Source organism: Periplaneta americana, chromosome 4 (assembly GCF_040183065.1).
Source record: "Periplaneta americana isolate PAMFEO1 chromosome 4, P.americana_PAMFEO1_priV1, whole genome shotgun sequence".
In the NCBI taxonomy this organism is placed as follows: domain Eukaryota; kingdom Metazoa; phylum Arthropoda; class Insecta; order Blattodea; family Blattidae; genus Periplaneta; species Periplaneta americana.
Window position 1 is genome coordinate 68,980,239 of NC_091120.1, and position 18,382 is coordinate 68,998,620.

Below are 18,382 nucleotides of genomic sequence, written 5' to 3' on the forward strand. Positions count from 1 at the left end.
TAAATATGTACGGTCTTAGTAATAAAATTCTATTTACAGATATTTAACTGTCTTACACGTATACAATGAATAGCTCTTTTATACGTCGTGTGTAAATTCCTTATTAATAATGACTACATACGTCGTGTATAACAGTATAACTGTTACACAGCTACGTTGTAGATTCGTTATTACTTCGTTACAAAGGTAATAGAATATCTGAGGTTCTCTATTGCATCCGGTAGAGCGCTCTAGTGTGGCGTGTTAAATATCGATAGTACAACTGGCTCTAATCGATTACCATACTATATTTTGGTCAAAGAGTACAAGCTACAGCAATATTATTCTAATTATTCTGTGCTCTTTGATTTGTTCTTCTGTGGCTACAAGGCAATCATCGTCATAAAATGACGGTCGATACGAACAGCTGTTAGAGGGGCGGCCATTTTTCTCTATATACAACGCTTAAACAAGGGGTTTCATGTATATAATAACTACTGCAAAGCAATTCCCATTGTATAGTTACAGCCTGTTTATACATCCATTGCTTATGCATGGTTTATTAGTAAAGTTTTGTGTCTCAACTCTGCGTAAGTCTCGTATAAAAACTATACACGATTTACTATTAAAACTGTTAATAGTTTATGTAAGTAAGGTATGTAGAGATTTAATGTTATTTCATATTATGTATCCTTACAGGGATGTGCAACTTAGCCTTGACTATCTATTTTAGGAACAACTTGTAGTCTACGTAAGTAGTAGGTATGTATTTGTAGCCTCCTAGAACTCTTCGTGCACACAGCCGATAGTCCAACGATGCATACACACCTTTGTTTATATGACCGTCTACTCATGCCACGCGACCAACATCTAGTATACTATAGTAAATGTACGATTAGGGGAGAGTCGGGTAGCATCGGACATCGGGTAGTATCGGACAGTGCGTTTCTTTCATATACCACCATATGGTAGTACCTGAATTACATGGTTACGTTTATCTATGAGACGTCACAGAAACGTAACCGTGTCAATCAGGTACTATCATCGTGTGGTAGATGAAAGAAACTCACTGTACGATATTACCCGATGTCCGATACTACCCGACTCTCCCCTAACCTTACGTCCACGGTACCGAAACCGTCAGGCCCGCTTATCACAATACACTGTAACTAAAATTTTGCTCTAAAACCGACATTATTTTTAAGAGAGTACCTGTATTACAATGGAAGCTTCATGAATCTGAAAAGCGAACTGTGTTTTATCTTACAGAAATACTTGTGCTGTGTGGGAGGCCTATTGCAATGTGTAAGTAAAGTTTTATTAATATTTTAACAAACAAAATTACTAGAACTTATATAAAGAAAGGAATGAAATATAGTTCATAACCAGACATATCATCTTGGGGACCGATGATTTAAGTTGACTGCAACACGGAGTATACACTGAGGCTTCGTTGCTAGTAGCAGAAGATGGAGGTATACAGAAAAGATCAAAACTCATGAAGCGTTGTTTACTGCTGAATGAGTGTTGACCTTGTAGTTCAGAATCAGGCACGATTCTTTGATTATTAATAAGTATTTAATGAATTTCAATCTTAAGGCATATAAACTTGCAAATGTTTATTTGCTATTTAATAACAATATATGAACGTTTTCGCCGTTTAGGGCATCTTCAGATATAACAAAACATATAATCTGGACCTATAATAGTAAATTATGCAAATAACAAGGAAATAGAGAACAATATATGTGATACATGAAATTCATGAGCTTTATGTAAATATAACATAATACAGGATGAATATTGAGGTAATCTTTGAATTTGAACTTAGACTGGACGAATATTTTATTTTATACATATAGCTCATGTTACAATTAATATACAATGTTTAAAATTTGTCAATGATGTTAAATTTAAAATTTACAATGACGATAATAAAATATTTAAAGTAATCATGGCTGAAAGTTGTCGTAAGTTACAAGATAGTACGACAACTTTCAGCCATGATTACTTTAAATATTTTATTATCATCATTGTAAATTTTAAATTTAACATCATTGACAAATTTTAAACATTGTATATTAATTGTAACATGAGCTATATGTATAAAATAAAATATTCGTCCAGTCTAAGTTCAAATTCAAAGATTATCTCAATATTCATCCTGTATTATGTTATATTTACATAAAGCTCATGAATTTCATGTATCACATATATTGTTCTCTATTTCCTTGTTATTTGCATAATTTACTATTATAGGTCCAGATTATATGTTTTGTTATATCTGAAGATGCCCTAAACGGCGAAAACGTTCATATATTGTTATTAAATAGCAAATAAACATTTGCAAGTTTATATGCCTTAAGATTGAAATTCATTAAATACTTATTAATAATTTACCAGGCATATTGATATATTAAAATGAATTGTAAATTACGATTCTTTGAGTTTTAATATTATATAGGGATATCATTTTATTTTTACTTCAATTTTATTGTACCCGAGTTTTTTAATGTACTTCACTCCTACTAATGAAGTTCAACCGTCCTCCACACAGATCCAAGACCGCATATACAGTCATAGTAGCCTTACCGTCACAGTACGTTCCAAAAATATGTTCGCGTTTTCCAATGACGAAAGAGCTTTCAATATTGCATCATTTTCGCACAGGTACTGTCGTCCACTTGCCTACGTCGCATTCCGGTTTTCCTCACCAGCTTCTATTCGCCTCTCTGTAAAGGCTACAGGCTGGGCTGTCTTAGCTCTTTTCTGAGAACATTAATTTCTGTTATGAATTGGACATCTACGTAATATTATACCCATACAACTATTTAAAATAACTTAAATAAAAGGGCCTCGTTAAGTAATTAACTGTCACGTGATTTCCCTCCTTTCTACGATCCTGCGACATAATCACTTGGACGGACAATAGATAGCAAGTCTGAGTAATTTTATCTTTTCGGATCGAGCAGAAGTGAAGATTGAATTTACAGTACGTAAGGTACTCTTTTACAGAGTAGGTACAGAATTATTTCAACATGAGTTACTAGTACGAAGCACGAAACTGGTAATTGGAATTATACACATTAGAACTGAAGCCTGTATCGAAATTAACCGCCACCATTTTGAAAAATGTGTTTAAATATCCATATTATGATTATTTTTCAATTTAACCTCATTCTCTATAGCGTACGCTTATGTACTATAGACAGTATAATATACACTGCATAATGAATACGTCCGTATGAACAGCTCAGTTTGTGAGTAAAAACACTCATTGTTAATACTGTATTGTATTCTGATTAAACAAAAACCTAATGAAAATTATCAAACTCAAAAGCGTGATATTTCCTAGTTTACGTAAATGGATGAACTACTTTTCTTCCCTCCTATACCTAGTAAAGTGATTTGTTTGTATATTACGCCATCGAACTCCAGTCGTGGAAGGGGGTAGCAGCCGTTGATCCAAAGGTATAGCCAGGTTAATATCAGAAATGTTAGTAAAAATAAAATGATGTCCCTGTACAAATATTGTATTTTAGTCGTCTAATGAACATAAACCTGCTTGCAAGGAACGATGGGTTACAATAAGAACATTTATAGAAAATTAAATAAATAATATATTAAACATGAAAATAACCTAAACACATCTGTCTTATTTAATGCAATGTGCTATCGTAACATATTTTAAAATAATTTTGCTTAATGTTACAAAGATTGACAACTTTTTAGTTGAGTATTTTTCAATAAAGACTTTAAAGTGGAGGTTTGGTACGTAGTTTAAAGAACGGGATGCCAGTCTTTACCATAATCTCACACAAATCCAGTTAAAAATGTGATGCACTATTTACGCAGATAAGTAGCGTACTGAATGGTAGTTACAAACTATATATAATGTCGTGGTGAACAGTTGTTTTTTCATAGTGTTGTTCCCTACATAGTCCCTTGTGTACATGTGCCGCACTTGCACTTATACACAAATATATACTCCAGCATTCAGTTAACTTGCATACACAGTGTTCCCATCAATCAGTCCCCAAGACGCTATATCTATTCATAACGTTTCTCGTGTAAGCAGAGTCGTGATCCACTTCCGATGAGTGAAGTGTAGATTTACTCTTATGTTGCTGAGTCTCTCATACTTAATATTTGACATACATTCTTTCAAAGAGCAATCATATAACAGTGATGCTGATCTCTTTGAAATGGAGTCTGTTAATAGGGTATATAATTTGCTACCAACTATTTACAAAATCATTGGAAAGAACAGATTTAAAGGCTAAAATTTTTAAGATAATTTGATTTGCGGTTGCCGAAGACTGAGAGCCAAACATTTTCCACCTCCTTTCAAATACGTAAAAACTTTCTGCCTTCTCAAGCACTAGAACTTCACACAGACCATAGTTTAAGAATGAAACCAATAATATACACACCACATGAAAAGAAAATAATTCCAAATAACTTTATAAGCATTTGAATTTCATACGAGATTTTAGGCTTTATTTATTTATTTATTTTTTTTTGGAAAACTTTTCTGCTTTTACGCCGGTTTTCTCCGGACTCTACAGAGTGGTAGTGAAATAACACTGCAGATTTGTAGAGCGAATTGGTTATATGGCGTCCTTCCTGAACATTTAAACGAACGAAAAGTACAGTACGATTATTTAGTCCTGACAGTTGCCGGAGATGTGCGCGTGGGACAGGCGAGTCCATCTAGTTACGCCAAGGGGTGTTTGGTTTATTCACTCGCTTGCCTTTACCGACTGCTCGCCCTTATCTCTACTCCGAAACTCTCCCCACTCCTCCGATTATCTCCCCTCTTTCGCTTCGCTGAGCTGTCAGGACTAAATAATCGGTCTGTATACTTCACCAGTACAAATCTTCTGTCTGACAGAGGGCAGCATTCTTTAAAAAAACAAAACAATCTTACAGAAATAAACTAACAACTGAATTCTGTGAAAACGTATTTACAACAACTACCACCAAACAGAGCTAAAGTACACTGTCAGGCCAGGCCATGCTTCGCGTCTGAATCTTTAGATTATGAAATAAAAAAAAAACGAATGACGGATAATTTTTATGCAGTGCACTCTGTATTATGGTAAAATGAGGTTAATGTACGTTATGGCTTCAATAATAATAATAGTAATAAAAAATAATAATGATAATAATAATGATGATATTATTATTATTACTACTACTATATAATTATTATTGTTTACATTTTTGTTTACAAGTGACAGAGGAATGTAGCAATGAACAGTTAGATTTCGAAAAAATTATGTATAACTCTTTAATTGTAACTTATTTCTTCTACTGCCGTATAGAACTTCTTTGTACGGTAGTGGCAAAAAACCGGACCGACGGAATAATCAAAGTCCCAAAAATGAGCCACTGCGCATGCCACGCCCGCATTCAAAGGATAGCGAGTAATCTATTGGAATTGTTGTAGTTTCGACTGCTGACGTAGCCCATTTCGAAAGCCATTAGAAAAGAAGCTGATAAAATTCATGTTCTGGGAATAATAAGTTAATTAAGTAGTAAAATATTGCTGCAATCGAAAAGTATTGGGAATAAATTTGAATAAGGAAAAAAAAAAAAGTTTTCTTCCCAGGAAGGATTCGAACCACGAAAGTCCTAGTGTCGTGCTGTCACTGTGAACACGGCTCTGAAATCAGATACAAGGGTCGGACCGGTTTTTTTGCCACTACTGTACAAACAGTGCTAAATAAATTAAATATTGAAGTAAAATGAGTGATTGGAACATGGTGAAAGTGCATAACTGTATTAATTTTAAGAACAGAATATTTAGCTTGTAAATAACCAAAAAGTCGTATCTCCATTCGGTACTTGAATAACGGTTTATCGGGAAAAAATAATTTATGTCTTAAGTTTGAATCCCAATTGTGGTAAAAGTGGTAAAACTATTGGGTATTGAGGGTACGAGTAGTAAAATATGAACACGAAGAACAAGCCGAAAAAAATACCCCTTTGTCATTTATTCAAAAAACGCTTTATTTGCGTAATAACGTACAAAATTTAACTGATTAAAAACACTTTTTCAGTATGACGTAAATTTAATCAGTTAATTTTGTACGTTATTACACAAACGAAGCATTTTCCGGAGAAATTTCAAGGGAATATTTTTTTCGGCTTGTTCTTCGTGTTGATGTCTTAAGGCTGGTTCACAATAAACCGGGAACGAGAACCAGAATGAAAACGAGAAGCAGAGGACGTGTATATGAAAATTTTTTATTCACAATAAACCAAGAACGTAGACGACTATGCATATCGATATGCATGTCAATAACGATATGCAAAGTTGATATTACGCATTCTGATTTTGTGTGTGTATAATTGACCAATGGCGTTCTCTCATGAGTACAAGGCAGCCAACATAAACACAGGTTAACCAACTTCGAAATTTCAACTGAAACATTTCATTAGGTACGGTACTATAAATATGCCCATGCATCTTTATTATCACAACCTATTTTAAGTCTACCATGACGTAAAATAATTAGAGAAGAAACATTTGTAACAGAACAAAAATGAACACAACACTAGTTATTGAATTGAAGCATGAATATGTAGTGTGTAATACAACCAATACAGTAATAAAATATGGTTCACTTACGATCGGTATTAAAAGATGCAGCTATTTCTCATCTTTATACGAGGCACGCCGCTTATCGTAAACGTGAGGATTTTCCTCAACACTCCATATTAGAATCTCATCAAATAAAACTTGCTCCATGATGCAAAGCACAGAAGAAAATAATGCATAGGTTATGTCACGGTCTTCTTGCTACAAAATATACGACGACAAAATAGCTTTTAGATGGCAATAGAATGAATCTAGTGGGCTGTGTTCGGAAACGTGAACGCCGAAGTTGAAACTTGGCCAAATCTCCGTTCCCGATCCCGGGCTCCGGGAAGCTTTTCATTAATTGTGAATGCTCATATTTAAATGTACACATTTTAACAATTTTACCGTTTTCGTTTTCGTTCCGATTCTCGTTTCCGGTTTATTGTGAACCAGCCTTTACCACTCATACGTCTCAATGCCCAATAGTTTACCATAAAATAGAAGCTAAACTTCAGACACAAATTATTTTTTTTTCTGCTAGACCGTTGTTCAAATACCAAAGTGACATTAGACTTTTTGGTTAGTTACGACCTAAAGATTTAATCCTATGAAAACTGAATCTTCTATCAGCAGACTATAATAGTTTAATCTGACTTTTCAGTACAAAGGGGACGAGTTCTGTCCAGATCAGGGGTTGGAGAACATTGAGAAACTGCCAGAAGCATATAGACCGTCTTTGAAGAAAGCCGTGCAAGAGTGTCGTGGTGGTGTAAAAGGTAATTCAACAGAGACGTCATTTTCAGTAATACTGTAATAAATGTCACTAGTGTTGTTGAGGGAAAATTTCAAAATCATTAGGTCTAAAACAAAAAGTCCTGTTAATTATGTAAGGTTACAAACGATACAGTTTAGTGACAGTTTTTCACATATGAATTCCCAGTTTACAGCATAATTTTTCTAAAGTGCAGAAGTCAATTTACCGTATAGCTTTAGATGCAATTCATTGCATACTTTTGCAAGTGTGGAGCCTATTTTACCACACTCTTACAAGCGTGATATGAAGTTTATCCACATTTTACTATCACGGAGCTAAGTTTACCATTTACTCTTAAAAGATTAAGACTTTTTTACCTCATATTTTCTTACTACAGTATTTATTTATTTAAATACTCATTAATTTATTTATGTATTCATCTATGTATTTACCTACTCATGGTTTTATTTACTTACTTATTCATGAATATTTATATTTAGTTACAAATTTAAGTATTAATTAATTAAAATATTTGTTTATTAATTAAAATATTAATTCATTTATTTAAAATTAATTTAAATACTTATTTCTTTAAACGTAGATTTATTTATTTGTTCATTTATTTATTTATATAGTTATTTGTTTATATATTTATATATTTATTTATTTACTTATTTACTTATTTATTTATTTATTTATTTATTTATTTATTTATTTATTTATTTATTTATTTATTTATTTATTTACTGGCGGGCACAAGGTCATAGGGTCTTCTCCTACACTTCATCTTGCCACAAAATACACAAAAAGTGTAACTTGACAGAAGATGAAAACAAGAAAATATTAACATATTACAAAATAACAACAAAATTGATATTATACAAAATTGAAATAATACCATAATAAAAGAAATTAAAACACAGATCTCTAGACTGGAATACAATATAAGTAACTGAATTGGTACAAATGGTTACGAGGTAAAAGGTAAAAATAATACAACAAATGAAATGTGATAAAATAATAAGAAACGCAATTTAAATAAAAACCACAAGATAAAAGCTATGATAATAAATTAATCTGTTGATCAAAGATGTGTAGTGTATTAATGCTGTTGCAATTTACCTAATGACTAGGCAGTGGATGCGGGATGACTTAGTTGAATGTAGCTGCACATTTACTAAATGTTACATTTTTTTTCATTCAGACCATTGGCTGAACAGGTTTTAAACGTAAACAGACGACGTCAACATGCTACTGTATCTCCGTACAGTCAGAAGGAAAAGAAAAATTACGTACTGTAGTGCATACCTTGCAAGGTTCAGTCCTCGTCATCATTGATGCAATTACCAGCGTTGCAGTAAACGATGATTTATATTCGTCAGTTGTCGAAGCTGAATCGTCTTTGCCTATCGCTTAAACAGTTTTTGTATCGAGAGAATTTCTGAAGAAAACCTCTAAAATGGGTAACACTCAATTTCTCTAGAGAAATATTTGTACTGAGCATCATGTTGCATGTGTCGTTAGACTCGCACAACTAAGTGATGATGATGATGATGATGATGATGATGATGATGATGATGATGATGATGATGATGATGTAGATGGTTCCTCAGATTTCATTTCAACGCTTTTCCTGTGCGATGTACTGTTGCAATGTTTCTCTATAGCCTCAGTTGTTCTGGTTTTTATTTCAATTTTACATACATTACACACGATATTGTCTTCGTTAATACATAAAATGTCACTCTGATACTTTTTAATTGCATTTCGTATCTCTGAGCGAATTTAACGTTTTGCCATTATTAATGGCTTAGCACAACATATTCAACGCGTAATAAATACTTGAGCAGGATAACACATCTGCACACATTGCGTTGCAATGTTGCAATGTTGCGTTGTGTGGGTCTAACGACACATGCAACATGATGCTCAGTACAAATATTCCTCTAGAGAAATTGAGTGCTACCCATTTTAGAGGTTTTCTTCAGAAATTCTTGGGATGATTTTTTGCCAACGAGTTGCATTTCTCGCGATAGTTGCTAGCCGCTTGGAGCGCTGTGAGTACTAGGAACAATAGACTGTCACTGCCATCGTGATCTAATACAGGCCGTAAGGCAGGCCATGTGACTCGCTTAACCCGAACACGAAGGGCGGCGTTTCAACCATATAAATTATTTGGAATGCATAAAGAGTAACATATATTTCTCTAAAATGTAGTATAATTGCATTAATAAAATTTAAAACAATGATTAGGGGACACTTCAGACATAATTCCTTGCGAGTTAAGGTGTAATATTATTTTTGATGTGAAAATTATGTTGTTCGTATGTGTAATACCTGCCTTTATTTCGATTAAATATTGCGAAATTCTTGTACATTCATTTATGCACGATTCAATAATTTTCAGTTGCACCGCACGGATATTTAGATATGGTGAAATTATAGGTTATGTTTACTGTACCAGTTGCCCCTTTCTGTCTAATTTTAGTGGTCCCCAATGCCCTGTCACTACACATGTATGGACATGTTATGTCATATGGATATTAGAGGTTATCCATTTTGAATCTTGCGTACACTACTTTTAACACTTGAATATAATTAATTGATTAACTAGTGGACTTACTCGTGTTAATTATGTAAGTTCACTAGTTAATCAATTAATTGTAGATTATGTTTACTATATTTAACTTATATTCCTATATTCGCAATTATACATTATAATTAAACATAATGTTATGTATGACACCCGTCACATTCTATTTGTCTGTATTTTAATACTACAATTGAGTACTGAATTATTGTATTTATCTACTACCTAAGAGACGAAGTAACACAATCGTACGTACACTAATTTCATAGAAGTGGTATGGTAAATTTTCTGCCTACAATTAAGGAAGGTAGATGTGCTAAATTAAAATCACAATATAAATTCGTCTTTATTGAACCTCAAAATAGCTTCCATTCTAAACTTAAAATGTTGACACGAACAGATTATGTTAACATGTAAAATTCTCTTAACATTAAAATAACACAGTTTTGTAATTATTTCTGCAACATATTATGCAACAAGAAGTAAACGGAACTTATGGACAAATTACACTAAATAAAGCTTAGCAATGATAAGTAATAAAGTTATAATATAATATTTCACTGAGCTCCATATACTGAAATAGGAAACCCGAACAAAGATTACGCCTTTTCTAGATCGAAAAAGCATTGACTGTGCCGTATTTCGCATTTTTGTGAAAATGCTATGTAAACTGTGAAATGTTCGTTATCGGTTGTAATAACTGTAAATGGCTAAAATACAATAATATGAATAATAATATGGGACAAGGAGACGTTTGTAGTACTATAAATTGTAAGAAAAATAGGTTAGAGTTATCCTTCTTCCGAAAGATCCAGGAAGGTGAGTTTATAGAATATAATATATATTTTATGAAAATTATATATAAACCTTATGTCTGCTAGGGAAAGTCTCTGTGATGAGGCGATAGTGGCGATCCTGGTGGTGAGCAACTATCGATGGATGCATATTTCAAATGTCTATGTTTACATATTTAGTAAGTATTAAGCTTCGTGACTGTATATAGTAGACTGTGATGTTACTATGAACGGATCGGGGTTCCTTCGTTTTGTACGCTGCTGTACTCGCCAGGTACATAAAAGAAGGACAGCGCGGCAAGTGCCATATACTCTGATACGAAACAACTTCACTTTTCCTGAAGTCATCCCGCATCTACTGTCTACTAAATTCAGGACCAATATGGAGTTCTAATGCCTAGTACAACTTTTCGTCCCGAGCGGTTCGTCCCAGATCACTGACATCCCAGGAGTTATTTTGTTACAAACAGTTTTCGTACTTAATTAATGTTCGTTCCACGCGACTGGAACTAAAGCGATACACATTTGTCCTAAATTTCTGTTCGTTCCACTTGTTAGGTACGAATATAACCACAAGCCTATATGTTATGGTTAGAGTATTCTCAGAACTCACACGACAATTTCACTTAAAAATGTAGTGCTTGTTGTCGTTGCTATAACATTATAATAATAAATAGGTTTCTAAATTGGAAGTGTAAATTACAATATTATCTTTAAATGAACTGAGCAAGGTTGGCTACGTCTAAAAGGGGGAAACATAAACTCATTTACGAAGGATTCTTATAAACAAAATAATGGGAAGGAGATGTTAAAACCGAACGGAGATCCGAGAAGAGAGAACAGTGTTCAGGTCGATAATATTTGGTCGTAAGTACATTGGCGTTCAAAGGTATCTGACCTCACTAATCTATAGTGTTCGATAACTTGTTCGTGTAAGTGTCGCTTCTTTAGTTATTACTTCTATGAACAGATGGCAAAGGTAACAGTCAGTGTCGCCTAGAATACATAAATATATAAAATTAAAAATTTCCTCCCCTTCTAATGATTGTGTAAAAACATTAGATTTAGCGGGAAACCGCTGATAATGTCAATTATTAGAATAATTTATACTTAATCTACATCGACATTCTCCCAGATACGTTTTTATCCGTCTTAATAATAGGGTCACCTATTGCGAAATAGCGGAACTATTTCAAAAAATGTTATGTTTTATTTAACAACGCTCGCAACTGCAGAGGTTATATCAGCGTCGCCGGATGTGCCGGAATTTAACTATTTCAAAGTTTGTCAATTTCTTATATCTTTAGTTCAGACTTCTCTCGTGGGTAGAAAGTTCGCCTACACCAGTCATGTTAACTGATGCCCATATGGGCAAGCGCGCGCTTTAGAGCCCAGGAGAGCCTGAGCACTTTACAGCGGAAAGGAAAGAGACAGACGAAAGAGATAGTATATGCCGCTTGGCTGAGCTGTATACAGGGATGGCCAGCACTGGTTCAATGGATAAAGGGAAGAGAACTTATTAAAACTGTATCCATGTTAATTTTTAGAATTGTCTGAGAAGTATAAATGCATTATAAGAATGTAAGTTTTAATTTCAATGCTCTTTCTTCACAAACGTGCTTTTTTATTCAAAAGAAATATTTTCTCAACTTTTTTACAGAAAAGTGAATTTTCAGATACGTTTATTTAGAGCTTTACGGATACTGAAGCAATGTTTTCGTAAATCTAATATATTGTAAACACGTATTACTGAATATAGTGTATTACAAATTTTGAAAATATTCGCAAGGAAATGAATTAACAAAGCAACTACTGTTGCATCATAAACAAGAGATATGTGCCTATGTTGTATAAACGTCAGCTCTATAGTTTCAACAGATTTCGAGAAAATAATTTAATATTCTGATGATAGGAAGTTGCGCAACAATATCATCTTAAAAGCATAATAAGACAAAAGTTTTGTTATGTAATATTAGTTACAGTTATAACATATACCTAGGTAACTTTACTTTGTACTATAATATTGTTTTGATTAGTTTGTTGATCACTTTTATAAGGCTAAAGATACCATCAATATCAATTCCAACTTACCATGTCATACTCAATCTCTTTCTTTGGAATATCAATTTCTTTATGAATGATGTGTTTTGTTCATTTAGTACAATACAGTTGCACTGCTATGGAATTTATGTGAATATTCCTTCTTAACTCTTTAATATTTATTAACGTTTAAAACATAACTGCAATATTAAGAAATTGATGTTAGTACTTTTGTTTTACAGACAATATAGATAATATCAAACAGGAGGAAGTCATATAAAAATAACGACATAAAAATTTTACGTTCCGTCTGAAGTTTGTACACCACAGTTTTCTTAATCCAACAGGCTGCTTATTCATATATATGAGCCTTCCTCTTTCCATATCTAGAGTTTAATGCCCGCGCACGACGTCAAGGTCAGAAAAATGCACTTGCTTCGACATCACTGGCTTACATGATCATAAGATCGTAGGTCAGACAGCTCTGAATGTCAGTGTAACTTAGAGGTACTATATGAAAAAGAACACACGCATGCTCCAGATGGGATAAATGCAAGGCCACAGAAGTCCTTTCAAGCATTAGGGAAGGAGCTTTATCATCAAGTGAAAGTGACCTTTATTTGCAACATATTCTTTATAATTTCGTGAGTACATTTATTAGAAACTGTTGTAGGCATTAGATTCACTCTACTGCAAATCTCGTAAGAAAAGGATCCTGTGTAATGTACAATTTTGTTGCACTCATCTTAAGAAGTCAATAATAGAAAACAGCAAACTAACTGTAATGTCCAATAATTTTATTGATGCTTTTGCGTTGCAAATTTAAATATATGTTTGAAATTACACTGTAAGTTAATTAGTCATTATATATTTTTTTCAGTTGGTAAACCCTGTAATGAAACCTCTATTCCCTTCTTCGAATGTGTGTGCAATAGTATGACGGTAAGTTTAATATTCTTACTTATGAGAGCTATTTGAAAATTCATACCCTGACATACAGATGGCATTGGAATCGCGTCAACAGTTCCATCACTGAATAATTTCAAGGAAAAATTGTTCCGGGGCCGGGTATCGATCCCAGGACCCTTCGCTTAGCGCGCGAACGCTCTACCGACTGAGCTACCCCAGGAACCATACACGACACCGTCACAATTTTCCTTTGTATCCACACAACTCAAATGAGCTGACAATACGCCAGTACTCAACTATGAGTGCACACAAATACTGTGTGACTTTAATTGTGGCTTTCTGTTAACGTACCTCCAGTAACGAATGTATTATGCAAATCTGGCTTTCAGGTAGTAGCTCCCTGTAAAGCAGGTTTGAATAATTTCAAGGAAAAATTGTTCCGGGGCCGGGTTCCATCACTGTTAGCGTTCGCCTTTCATTAAATCGTGAGAGAGAAATTGAGATCATATGCTGAACATATTTTGCGTAGTTGAATATTTCTATTAGTGTGTCATGCAAGTGCCCCAAAATGGAAAACATCGGTCATCGTGTTGTCATTTAATATTTCGTAAAAAGGGGGGGGGGAATGAGTCCAATAGAAATTAAAGTAGATAGATATAAAGGTTGTATCACGGTGCATCGGTACCCGTTTTTGATGTTTTGGTAAGATAGTCATAAAACAGTGATGGTATGTTTCTTTCCCCGTAAGAGCGTAAAAGTGTCTCTTTTCAGTCTGAGTTAGAGTCGTGCACAACATGTTACGAAAATATAAATAAAACACCTGGCGTCTTAGTCAGCCTAAGTAAAAGCTCTTCCGATTCGTGGAGTATAGTATTCGGTTTAACGAATATTCGAGTTGTTTCCCACTCTCTGTCAATGGACGGCAAAGGGAGACTAGAGTGAGCCATGCAGGAGTTCCAAGAACCCTAGCAAGGACGAGATTTTCATTGAATTGAATTGAATTGAATTGAATTGAATTGAAAGAGGTGAATTGGGAGGACAAATTTAAAAGGTATGCAATCGCGTCCTTGCAAGGGGTTCGGGGCTGCAAGAAATTAAATATGTGAGCTCCAAGCCTGTTGGTCACTAGACTCACTCCGGGTTACACTGCTCCACTGAAGGAGCTCTAGAAAATTTTGAAGGGGAAAACCGAAAATGGACGTAACTTCTTAGGTACCACATACGCGAGAGGGACGGAAATGTGATCAAAATGATCACGGGACGGGACGAGGAGGAGAGTCGTAAATCTGCACATTGAAATGAACTGTGTCATTTCGCAGTGCAGGAGGAGTCGAGAAGACTCTGTCGTCTGTTGTTCGATGACAAGGCAGGTGAAGACCGCCAGGAGAGACGCCGTGAATTCTGAATCTCAAATTGAAAGGTTCCCTGTCCTTTCGCATTGCGACTACATGAGTGTCGTTGCACATGTATTTCATAATTTTATAGACTCTGAACTAGGGCATTAAGTTGTTTGTTAGAAAAAAGAGGAACTTATAGGGAAGGGCATATAGGTCCGTGGCCCATTTCTCTTAGGGCTCATCCCGACATTTGTCTTAACGCCTTAGGAAAACCACGGAAATACCTTAGGCAGGATGAGTTGTCTCAATATAAGAGACTAGCCAATTTGGCTTTTAGGTAATAGGTCGATTGATTTATGAATTTATGATAGATGTAATTATTAATTAATTTAGAGTAAGTAAAGGGGTCATGGGGATATGAATGCAGGTCCGGGGCCCATTTCTTTGATTTTCATCGTGTAGGTCTATCATTTAATTGATCTTCCTCTCTCACTACATTAAATCAATCAATCATCCATCCATCCATCCATCCATCCATCCATCCACCCATCTATCCATCGACTCATTGATTCAGTCATCCATCAATTCATTGATTCATTCAGTGACTGATTCATTAATTCATTGAATAATTAATTGATTCACCAATTTATTGGTTCATTGATTAATTAGTTGATTCTGTCATTGATTGGTTCATTAGTTGATTCTGTCATTTATTCATACATTTATTCATCCAGGTATTACAGTTGATATCATCAAGAGCAACAACATTCATCGTAAAAAAGACGAGCATTAGGGCTACTTGTAAATCGCCGAGTAATCCCATTCTTACTCCTCACTGATGAAGCCACTTTCACTCGTGACGGTATCAATAACACTCGAAACTCACATCAGTGGTCCGAAGAAAACCCACATGCCATTATGGAGACACATTTCAAGAACGCTTTTCTGTAAATGTGTGGTGTGGCATGATAGACAATCAGTTGCTTGGGCCTGTTGTATTACCGCATCGTCTTACAGGGCCCCTTATCTCGACTTTCTTCAAAACAAGCTTCCAGCATTATTGGAAGAGGTTCCTTTGGCTACAAGGATGGGTATGTTCTTCCAGCATGACGGAGCCCCTGACCCGTGTTTATATATCATATTTTCATCTTCTACATGTGAGAAATATTTTCCTAAAGTTTTGACATACTTTTTTGTTATACTCTGTACAGACAAATAAAAAACGATATAATATTATCCCCACAAGAAGATACTCGTGTTTAGTTCAGAGAGCAACTTAAAGGACTAATGGATAAAATACAAAAACACAACAACGAAATCTGCCACTGCTAAAAGTAATGTTAAAAACTATATAAAATGAACTGAGTTTTAAAACCATATTAATACTCAACTAATTTTAATCAAAATTAACAATATCATTGTTAGTAAAACATGTCTCGTTTTATTTGCAATATAAATTATTATTATTTATAAAATAGACATAAAATAATTTGGTTAGTCTCTTTCATATTTACGGTGGTCATAAGATTCCAATACGGATCATAGACATGTGTATTCAGACATAATTGAGAAAATGGTCAAATATTAATGTTAAACATTACTATATATCTCGATACTAATACTAAGGTAAGGCTAATCAGGAGTTGCGGGTGGAAAATAAAGTAACTTACCATCTGTGTCCTCGCATCGCTTTCTTTCAAGAACTTTGTTAAAAATTAATATATCTTATTTCAAATTTTTTAAATTCCCGGTCTATTAAGGCAGATGACATCATGTTCCAGCTAACATATATTCAAATATCACCATGTCGAAGTGGGTTACAGGTCGCGCTCCCGCTTGAGTATGTTTTTGTAAGCGATCATTCCAGTTGGATCTCTCGCAAAAATAATGTGGCAACAATGTATGATAAGAAAGTGATCCGAGTTAATTTAATTTATTTGATAATAGACAAAAAAAGAGAGAGAAATTATCTCCGCCACCCAGTTGTTACTTCTGGTTAGCCTTAGTATGATAGGGTTCTATTCATAGACATTTCGCTAGCCCCCGCTACAAGCGCGCTAAACTAGCCTCGGCTATCGACTGGTTACTTGTACAGGATTCATATCATATCACATCGCTAACACTGGTTTATGAATACGAAAAACGTTAGTTCGCTCATCATCCACCGGAAGCACGCGCGAAGAATGTCTATGAATACGGCCCATAGAGATTAAAATGTTAATAATATATTATCTTCTTTTTCAGGCGGAGAAATTCTGCAAAATTTTCCCTTCTTAAGTCGTCATTCGTGGAATAGCAATAAACTGACATACAGTGGAAGTTTGACTAATGAATTATGTTTATTTTAATGCTATTCATTATTAGTAAAATTTATGAAGGGCCTATACATATGTGGGTTGTAACAGAACATTAGGTCCACTTATTAATTTGGTTATTTTTATGTATATAGGGATATAGAAGTCATCGGATTAATGGTGGGCGCTAGAGGGACCACAACAAAACAATTCGTCTCATTCTGTCATAAATTTGGAGTCCCAACAACAATAATTACGGAAATTTCTATGATAGCTTTGAAAGGTTCTCTGCAGATTTTACGGCGACACTTGTACTTCAATTCAAATTACAGTTGAATTTTCTCATTCTATTTTTTATCTGTTTTTTTATTTTATTGCAAATTTTAATTATTGTTAAACATTATCTACAGTAAGTTTCAGTTTATTGTATACAAACTTCTTGTAAGATATTTTTAATCTCACATCTTAAATGTTACTGTTTAACATTCTTTGTCTTTGGCAACCTCACCAAGTTGAGGAAGATTAAAAATAAAAAATAAAAAATTATTAATGTAATTGTTGTGTATTATTTTATTGTGCATTTTAATTGCATTATGTAATATTTTTATTGTGTGTAATTACGTTACCACTGTCACCAGGTGTTTGCCTACTTGCAGTGTAAATAAATAGATACTTAGCAAAAGACATTCCAGAAAAAAATCGCCCTACTCCTACTCGTTCTCCTCAACGAGTTATATACAATAGAGAGGGTACAACGCCTTCTAGTTGAAGACAATTTAACATTAGTCCGCCATGTTTTGTTTGGTCAAGACAAAGGGGTGTGGCTCGAATGTTGTAGGAAATGACAGTGACGAAGTTAGTATTATTGTAAATTGAGTTACATATTAAGCCTATGTTAATAAGTAAAAAGTAAAATACACACAAAACAAAACTTTACGTTTTATAACAGCTTAGGCCTATGTTTTATTAATTTCATTAAATATAGGCGAGATATTAAAGACAACCTATTGTAAATTTTATACTAAACAACAATGTAATTTTATTATCTCAACAATAGGATTTGCTCTCCACACAGTAACACAGTATTCGTTAGTGC

General features: G+C 34.1%; 1 protein-coding gene across 1 annotated transcript in view; it reads left to right on the top strand.

Moving 5' to 3' along the window:
- Positions 1-17,523, top strand: part of LOC138697860 (uncharacterized) — a 35,215-nt gene extending 17,692 nt beyond the window's left edge. The window contains exons 4-7 of the mRNA XM_069823437.1: positions 1,249-1,284; positions 7,230-7,344; positions 13,627-13,688; positions 17,237-17,523. Of these exons, the coding sequence (XP_069679538.1) occupies positions 1,249-1,284; positions 7,230-7,344; positions 13,627-13,688; positions 17,237-17,269 (246 nt within the window). The 3' untranslated portion in view covers positions 17,270-17,523. The remainder of the gene's footprint in view (positions 1-1,248; positions 1,285-7,229; positions 7,345-13,626; positions 13,689-17,236) is intronic.
- Positions 17,524-18,382: the final 859 nt, after the last annotated feature.